Source organism: Osmerus mordax, chromosome 23 (assembly GCF_038355195.1).
Source record: "Osmerus mordax isolate fOsmMor3 chromosome 23, fOsmMor3.pri, whole genome shotgun sequence".
NCBI lineage: Eukaryota > Metazoa > Chordata > Actinopteri > Osmeriformes > Osmeridae > Osmerus > Osmerus mordax.
In genome coordinates this window covers 832,337-842,062 of record NC_090072.1, presented here as the reverse complement: position 1 = coordinate 842,062, position 9,726 = coordinate 832,337, and the positions used below count along the sequence as shown (strand labels likewise).

The following is a 9,726-nucleotide window of genomic DNA, read 5'->3' as shown; positions in this document are numbered from 1 at the left end:
CATTATGCATTCACCTTCTTATATGTTGTATTTGTATGTTGTCTTGTAATGTTGATCGTACATTTATTGTAAGGAAAAATAAATACGTGAAAACGTAAATCTATATATACACACAAATACATGTAACATTTATATATTTAGTGTCTCATTTAATTAGTAATTTATAGATGTTGTATGTCAATTAGGAATTAAATTATATAATTAGTCATTTATTTAAGCATTGTACTATATAATTATTTAATTATTCAAGTATTTAACCATTAAATTATTTTATTATTTATTTATTTATTTATTTAGTTTTGGCCCCTATAATCCTCCATACGAATGGACTGTGAGGTCAGGTTGGAATACCAGGCATTTACTGATAAATAACGCCCTTTTGTGAACCTTATAGAATATTGCGCTCCCGTGAACTGTACTAACTCTGGACTATTATCAAAACGTATCATCAAACATGAGGTTTGACTGTTTCAACATTATGCATTCACCTTCTTATATGTTGTATTTGTATGTTGTCTTGTAATGTTGTAATGTTGATCGTACATTTATTGTAAGGAAAAATAAATACATAAATAAAAGATGGTTAAATACAGTGGTTTGAGACGTGTGAATAAAATACCTCCAATTGGACCGATAATACAGGAAGTGGAGGAGTGTATGTCTCTGTAAGCATCAGACCTCTGACAGTCAGCCAGCAGTCATTCAGCAGTCAGCCAGCAGTCAGCCAGCAGTCAGCCAGCAGTCATTCAGCAGTCAGCCAGCAGTCAGCCAGGATGGAGCCCACACCTCTCTACATGCTCTGTAAGTACTGTGTGTGTGTGTGTGACAGTGTGTGTGTCTGTGTGACAGTGTGTGTGTCTGTGTGACAGTGTGTGTCTGTGTGACAGTATGTTTGCAGGTGTGTTAGTCTTTGTGTTTGTGTTTAGGAGAGACATTTCACTTTAATTCTGTATAAGTTGTGCAGTTCACAACCCTGAAGACTCTCTTCTCTCATCAGTTCTGTCCAGCGTCTTCTGTTGTCGACCATCTCAGGGTAAGAGCTGTGAGTCACGTACACAGCTAGAGTTAGTATATACTCTGGTTAGGGTTAGTAGGGTAGTGTTCATATACAGCAGGGTTAGTATACTTGCTCTATAGGGCAGGTAGGACAACATTGTATAGATCAATTATCAACAACTTTGTTGCTGCGCTGTGTAAATCAGTTTCTTATTATCAATTAAACATTACGATTATGCTTTGTATATTTTGGATATGCTTATATGTAATTTTAATGTAAACCACAGGCCCATGCAGGGATTACTTTACTTTGTCTTAGCAGTGCAGTAATACATTTCCTTGTATCCTCCACTATCTAATCACCACAACTGTCTTTATATTTAAGCTGAATGGATCTGTCTGTCGTATTCTGTCCCTACTCTCTCCCATCCTCTCTTTCTTTCTCTCTCTCTTTCTCTCTCCTTCCCTCTTTCTCTTTCTCTCTCTCTCTCTCTCTCTCTCTCTCTCTCTCTCTCTCTCTCTCTCTCTCTCTCTCTCTCTGTCTCTCTCTCTCCCCATACTCTCCCCATACTCTCTCCCATCCTCTCTCTCTCCCTCCCTCCCCCTACTCTCTCCCAATCCCCTCTCTCCCCCTACTCTCTCCCATCCTCTCTCTCTCCCCCTACTCTCTACCATTCTCTTTCTCTCTCATCCTCTCTGTCTCTCCCCCTACTCTCTACCATCCTCTCTCTCTCCCTCTCTCCCTCTCTCTCTCTCTCTCTCTCTCTCTCTCTTTCTCTCTCTCTCTCTCTCTCAGCAGTATTAATGATCCCTTCTGAGGCTGCACACACAGCAGGTTAGTAGACATTGTGTTTTGGTCTGCAGTATTCTTCTCCTCCACCTGTTTCAGCAGATACTCTATTAGTGAGACTGTGTTGTTGTATGTTAACTGACTGGTCTCTTCTGTTCTCTCTTCCTCTCTCCCCTTCTCTTCTTCTTTCTCCCATCCTCTCTCTCTCCTGCAGTCTCTCTGAGGATCAGTCCCAGCAGATCTCAGTTCTTCAAGTTTGAGTCTGTCTCCCTGAGCTGTGAGGATCAGGGGAGCTCTGCTGGAGGGAGGGTGAGGAGGAACACCACTAAGAGATGGCTGGAGGCGTGTCCTGCTGACTGGGGTGTTGCTACAGCAGGCTCCCCCTGCTCCATCCAAGACACGTTCCCACTCGACACTGGAGTGTACTGGTGTGAATCTGAATCAGGAGAACACAGCCATGCTGTCAACATCACAGTACATGGTACGTTCACATGGTCTGAATAAATCACTGTTGTTTCATAGGATTCTCTGGAAAGATCATTTGAATCTGTCTCCTCTGTTGTAGATGGAGCTGTGATCCTGGACAGTCCTGTCCTCACTGTGAACCAGGGACAAGCTGTGACTCTACGCTGTCTACACAAAGACAAGGAAGCTACAAAACCATCCTCCAACTTCCCAGCTGCCTTCTACAAGGATGGATCTCTGGTCAGGACTGAGGCTGCAGGAGAGATGACCATCCCTGCTGTGTCTGCATCTGATGCAGGGTTGTACAGGTGCAACAACTCTGAGCTGGGAAGATCTCCAGAGAGCTGGCTGGCTGTGAGAGGTGAGAACTAAAATAGTAAAGGTGTAGGTGTGTCTCCACATCCATCTTTATCTCCACCTCCATCTTTATGTCCATCTCCAGCACCACCTCCTGCTCCAGCCCCCCTGCTGTCTCTGCCCAGACTGCTGTGTAGTATCCTGGTGACCTGTCCCTACCTGGTGGTCACTGTCCTGCTGCTGGAGATGTGCTGCAGGTCCAGAGGTGAGAACACAAGATAGTCCAGGAGAGTGTGTCCAGGTGTGTGTCCAGGTGTGTGTTCAGGTGTGTGTTCAGGTGTGTGTCCAGGTGTGTGTCCAGGTGTGTGTCCAGGTGTGTGTTCAGGTGTGTGTCCAGGTGTGTGTCCAGGTGTGTGTTCAGGTGTGTGTCCAGGTGTGTGTCCAGGTGTGTGTTCAGGTGTGTGTCCAGGTGTGTGTCCAGGTGTGTGTTCAGGTGTGTGTTCAGATGTGTGTCCAGGTGTGTGTTCAGGTGTGTGTTCAGGTGTGTGTCCAGGTGTGTGTTCAGGTGTGTGTCCAGGTGTGTGTCCAGGTGTGTGTTCAGGTGTGTGTTCAGGTGTGTGTCCAGGTGTGTGTCCAGGTGTGTGTTCAGGTGTGTGTTCAGGTGTGTGTCCAGGTGTGTGTTCAGGTGTGTGTTCAGGTGTGTGTGTAACTCTCCTCTCCTCTCTCTGCAGGTGGGACTTTTAATGAAGAGAAGAGGAACTGTGATGATGTCATAGAGTGAACAGTTCAGTATTTAAACTGTCCTGGCTTTAGATGGTCATTCTGGTTTTTCAAATTTCATTTAATATACTTTTGTCAAAGTGTGTGTATGTGTGTGTGTGTAAGTGTTTATGTGTTTCATATTCATAAAAAAGTTTAAATCAAAACACTCTGGATGTTTGGATGTGTGTTTCTATAAAACTGGAACAACAGGAAGCTCCCTGACCCTGTAGTCATGGTAACACGAGGGTGTTTCTCACAAGGCAAGTCAGAGAGGGAAGTTGAGCCCAGTAATACACCTACTATCTGCCAGAGCTAAGTTGTGGTTTTACCAGAGAAGAACAACGCCTGGTGATGCTGAGAGGAACGGAAACTGCGGTTGTAAATAATTTTGTAAGTTCCCTTGTATAGTGAAATACAGTTTTTCTCACTTGTTTACACACAAATACTGGTACTTGAGACACAATGACCACAACATGTAACTCATGCACCAACCCCATGAACCAATTGTGCTAAACTACAAGCACAATTCCTGCTTTACACTCAAATTGCAGTTCTAACACACACTTTTTTCAAAACACTACACACAATTCTCTGCATTTGGCACAATTTTCATGAAGAAAATCTTTTGTTTTCACAAAGAACACACTGCCATTCAAATACGCACACTGACTCATCGCATGGACAAACACCTGTCACACAGTTTTACAATTAGCAATCAGAGCTTTAGAATAAAAGGGCAACAGGTGACCTTTTCTGTTTTTGAGCAATGGATGCCAACATTGGAAACAGAGGCAGAGGAGTGAGAGTAAGAGGAGGAGGACAGGGAGGACGAGGATGAGGAAGGCCAAGGACCATAATCTCTGATGAGATCCGAGCCGCTTTGGTTGACCATGTAGTCAACCATGGTCTAACAATGAGGGAGGCTGGGCAAAGAGTACAGCCAAATTTGAGCAGGTACACTGTAGCATCCATCATCAGGACTTTCCGAAATAGGTAAGAAATCTACTCTCACTACAAAATTGCAGTAGGCCTACTGCATATCAATACAGTACTCAATGAGTACAGTAGTAACGTATTGCCTGTGGACTGTTCTGTAGGACTGTAAAAATAAAGTATGTTTCAAGTATTTGGAAAATGTATTCCTACTTTGTATTCCCACACAGTATTTACAGTATTTTACTATATGTTTGGCAGAACTGAAATATTACCAACACAAGGTGATCGGGAACGTCTTCTGTCTCCTGAACAGGAAACTGAAATCATGAACATGGCCCTAGAAAATAACGCCATAACATTACGGCAAACACAAAGAAAAATAATAATAATGTAACTGTATACACTATACAGTAAATTATTCTGTTGTTTTGTATGTAAACCGCTGTATGTGCAACTTTGTGTTGGTTGGGATGTACACTGTGTACATATATGTAAAATATATTTGTTACCGTGTATTTCTGTGTTCTGAGTATAAAAACAATATTCTCAAATATTTTACAACACACTTATGTATGTACTGTCTGTAGTAAATGTAACACTGAACAAAAAAAGGCCTAACTCACTATGATGAATGAAGAAGAAGTGTTTTCCATTCATCATAGTGTTTTACATTGAGCACATCAGTGTTCAAATGGTTCTTATAAATGTCTATTCATATGATGGTTTGTGTTTGTCATTTGAAAACAAAACACCATTTTGAGATTAAATAACATTGTTTTGAATGTTAAGTTTAATTTTGCAGGAGAAGTGAGGGGTTTTGCCCATTGTGTGTGTGTTTTTTTGATTTGTGTGTAGAGTTCTGAGAGTATGAGGTATGCATTCAGAAAACGTGTGTAACCAATCGAGAAAAACTGTAATTCCAAGTCTCGAAGTGAAGAAAATTGTAAGTCCTGGTCCCAAAGTTGAAAATGATTCTAAGCGTTGAGGTGGTTTAGATCCTAAGTCCAACAGATGCACTGGAACTCAGAGTTTGATGCAAAGGTTTTATTCAGACAAAAGTATCCAAGTGAGTGTGCTCCCAAGAGCAGACCACCCGTTTCTCTCCGGACAATCCCTTGTATACTGTATTTCTTCCCATTATTTGTGTCATTTTTGCTATTGGTACCTTGGGTGATTGGCTGCAATCTGCCTTCCCTCGAGGACGAGCGAGGAAGATTGTGGCCGACTCCTCCCACCCTGGACACTCCCTGTTTCAGTCACTCCCCTCCGGCAGAAGGCTGCGGTCCATCAGGACCAAAACCTCACGCCACAAAACCAGTTTCTTCCCTTCCGCTGTTGGCCTCTTCAACGAGGCCAAGGGACCACCCTGACTTTAATGACTTTATGTCCTTAAAACACATTGCATTTTGCACTGCATTACAAAATTGTATCTTGTACATTTGTATATTTTGTAATATTTGTATTTTTTTTTTTTTTATATTGTCAATTACTGCAACTTATATTTTATTTTATATTTTATTTTAATTCTAATTCCACTTAATATTGCTAGTTTATGTACCCTTAGTGTAGATAGACCACATATTTACATTTAATGGTTCCTATATGTTTATTGTATGCACCTTCCTGCCAAAGCAAATTCCTTGTCTGTGCAAACTTTCATGGCGAATATATATACCATTCTGATTCTGATTTCTGTTGGTGACCATTTCAACGCTTTGTCATCCAATTGCTGACCGGGGTCTGAAAGCTTCAGACTGAGCTTGTAGGAGCTCCAGAAGTTGGGCCATAAATGTACGTCCTAATTTACGGCACGGCCTCTGCATTCCTTTGAGTGGTATTTCCCCATCCTCCTTTAAAACCAATGTCCCACACTTCTATTGTTCATAATCAAGGGGGGGTCAGGTGGCTGAGCGGTTAGGGAATCGGGCTAGTAATCTGAAGGTTGCCAGTTTGATTCCCTGAGTGCCAAATGACATTGTGTCCTTAGGCAAGGCACTTCACCCTACTTGCCTCAGGGGAATGTCCCTGTACTTACTGTAAGTCGCTCTGGATAATAGTGTCTGCTAAATGACAATTTTTTTTATGTAATGTAAATAATCAGACACTTAGCATCACATTTCCTATAATACAATTTGGAGTATAATATAATGAACTAGAGGGTACAATTTCTGGGGAAATTGTAGGATGTGCTTGCTCGAGTCTGTTGCAGAGGGGTACGTTTTTTACTGACATTTTTACAACTGATATTTCTGTATATTTTATATAAAAATGCATACTTATTATTTATAAAGATGACATAGATTTAAAAGCATACATTTGTTTCTGCTCATTTACAACTCAAAATACTAACAGTGAGTGTCCACTGCAGCGACGCGAATCGCTTGCCATCGCTCGCCTTCCCACAGTTCAACACGCTCGGGGGCGTTTCAAACAGATTAATGTAAAATGTAGTTCTCTAAAGTCACTGTTGTAGTTGTCATGGCCAAGTGTGCAGACTTGGGTTTACATACTCGCAACATCCATCAAAATACAACTTGTATACAAAATACAAAACTGTTTAATAGACATAAACGTTGACATGTGTAAAAATCGTTTTATTATATTACTCAAAGTCTGCTAATCTGTCGATACGATAGGGAGTTCCAGCCGGGCTAGTTAGCTACTGTAGTTAACACAGAACGAAGTTACGTAATGTGACTAGACTGAATTTGAAAGTACAAGCACCAACAACTTCGGCAACCTTGCGCCATGCATCGTTTTTTATTAACATCTCTGTACGAATACAGCTATGTATCGTAAAGGACTGGGTAAGCAGCCACACAAACGATTAATTTCTCCTCCACCTTGAAACCTAGAAATGTTCACCATGGTTGCTACGTTACGAGAAACAAGAAAACACTCCGATTGGCCATCGCTAGCGAAAATCGCTCCTCATTTGCATCAAGTTGGGAAAATCTCAACTCAAACTACAAATTTTAAATCCTACAACAAAAATGTATTTGTGAATGTTTATTTTAACGATTGTAAACAGATGCATCATAGACCGCTGTGTGCTGCCCGGGCAACAGAGGCTAATGTCATGATGCTAATTCTTCAGTGAAATAGTAGACGACTGTTTCCGAAAGTAGATGTACTTCCTTAATAATATCAGCTTATATTGTACATTACACATCACAATTGTGTTTCATATCGAGGAGTCAGGTGGCCGAGCGGTTAGGGAATCGGACTAGTAATCTGAAGTTCGATTCCCGGCCATGACAAATGACCTTGGGCAAGGCACTTCACCCTACTTGCCTCGGGGGGAATGTCCCTGTACTTACTGTAAGTTGCTCTGGATAAGAGCGTCTTCTAAATGACTAAATGTAAATATCACAAAGTAAATTGAGTAAATAGTTATCACCCTGGCCTCTTTGCTTGTGGCGTTTATGCAGCTGCCTTGCAGTAAAGCTATAGCTAGCCTAGCTAACTCCCAGAAGCTGCTAAACTAATGTTCTGCTACAGGTAGTCACGCGTGTTTTCGTGACGTTAGTGACTGTGGCTAGCAAGTTAGCCACCGTTAGCTTCACTTTCGCCACAACAACTGAGTTCAAACCTATTCGTGCAAGGGCACGTAAATCCCAAGAAGCAACGCAATCGTAACCAAGACGAACATTTTGACACCAACGTTGTCTATGTAGTCCAAATATTGAGGAATCCTTAGAGGGGCAAAAAGAATAATAAATAAGATATATGTGAGAGAACAAAGGTTGTGCCCTTGCCGAAGGCAAAGCACACCCAATAACTGAGACATTAATTTTTCAATCAGATAGTTCCATAATTGTAACCCATCTCCATCATTTCAGCAGTGTGACATCAAATTCTTCATCATTTGACTGATGTTCATCATGGTGATGCCCCCTCAACAACACTGTCTATGGCTGCCTGCCAGCCAGCCACCACAGACAGGTAATATCACTGTACAGCCAAAGCCCTTTGCTGACCGCTTCTTGCTTCGCGCGGTCAGTAGCGGCAGCTGAACATCGGCTGTTTATCAATCCATGTTTTTCTCCGTTCTTGTGTTCTTGCGAACTCGTTTGACGTAATCTTTCGTTGCCCAAGTACGGTTCCAATCCAAAGAACACAATGCACTAAGAACACCAAAAATACCCGGAAATGTTCTTGATCCACCCCTTTTATCGAGATTGCGTCGGATGGTGACTTGGCCAACGAGAACGCATCTGATTTCCCAGAAGTCATTGCAAGATGTCAGGAGAGGCGGACAAAGTTCATAACTTTTAGTTTTTACGATTCATATTTCAGCTCCACACCCCCCACTCTGGACAACCACAGCCCCCACTCTGGACCACCACACCCCCCACTCTGGACCACCACACCCCCCACTCTGCACCACCACCACACCCCCCACTCTGCACCACCACCACACCCCCCACTCTGCACCACCACAGCCCCCACTCTGGACCAATACACACCCCACTCTGGACCACCACAGCCCCCACTCTGGACCACCACACCCCCCACTCTGCACCACCACACCCCCCACTCTGGACCACCACAGCCCCCACTCTGGACCACCACACCCCCCACTCTGCACCACCACAGCCCCCACTCTGCACCACCACAGCCCCCACTCTGGACCACCACACCCCCTACTCTGCACCACCACCCCTCCACTCTGGACCACCACCCCCCACTCTACACTACCAGCAGCACCAGACTCCCCAGTGTTGACCAGTATGACCAATCAGAACCCTTCTCTGTCTCAGATCCACCCCTTCCTACACATCTGATGGGATGTTGTCTTCAGGTCACTGATACGAGGAAGGAAGAGGCTACACACATACACACACACACACACACACACACATGCACATAGCAACACACCACACAGACACACCCCACTCAGAACATGTTTTCAAAGATAATGCTAAAGTGTATGTTTTTCAGCTGTGGTTAACCACCCTCTCTATCTGCATCTGTCTACCTGCCACCTCCACCCCTCCCTCAAACCTCTGAGGTCATCTTCTTGAGAAATAAAGGATGTACTGATCAGAAGCAGGGTTATTTGTAGATGAGGAACAATGTGCTGTTTTAGCTGCGGTAGACCGCTCTCTCTGTCCTAGCACTCTGCTGGCATGCAAACTGGTCTTTACCGCAAGGTAGAGGTTGGAACATTGGTATATACATTGGTACATACAGGACCTGACCCAGGTAGGTACAGGATCAGACCCAGGTAGGTACAGGATCAGACCCAGGTAGATACAGGACCTGACCCAGGTAGATACAGAATCTGACCCAGGTAGATACAGTATCTGACCCAGGTACATACAGGACCTGACCCAGGTAGATACAGGATCTGACCCAGGTACATACAGGACCTGACCCAGGTAGATACAGGATCTGACCCAGGTAGATACAGGACCTGACCCAGGTACATACAGGACCTGACCCAGGTACATACAGGACCTGACCCAGGTAGATAC

At 43.4% G+C, this 9,726-nt stretch overlaps 1 protein-coding gene across 1 annotated transcript; it reads left to right on the top strand.

The window, feature by feature from the left end:
- Positions 1–1,784: 1,784 nt before the first annotated feature.
- Positions 1,785–2,623, top strand: LOC136967969 (sialoadhesin-like). Its single transcript, XM_067261969.1, has 3 exons — positions 1,785–1,831; positions 2,001–2,260; positions 2,309–2,623. Exons 1-3 carry the CDS (start codon positions 1,801–1,803, stop codon positions 2,621–2,623), a joined length of 606 nt encoding a protein of 201 aa, XP_067118070.1. The 5' UTR covers positions 1,785–1,800.
- Positions 2,624–9,726: the final 7,103 nt, after the last annotated feature.

Coding starts and splice junctions, on each gene's coding strand:
- LOC136967969 (XM_067261969.1), top strand. CDS start 1,801: ATGATCCCTTCTGAGGCTGCACACACAGCAG. Junction 1,832..2,000: donor TGAGGCTGCACACACAGCAG/GTTAGTAGACAT, acceptor TCTCTCCTGCAG/TCTCTCTGAGGATCAGTCCC. Junction 2,261..2,308: donor GCCATGCTGTCAACATCACA/GTACATGGTACG, acceptor GTTGTTTCATAG/GATTCTCTGGAAAGATCATT.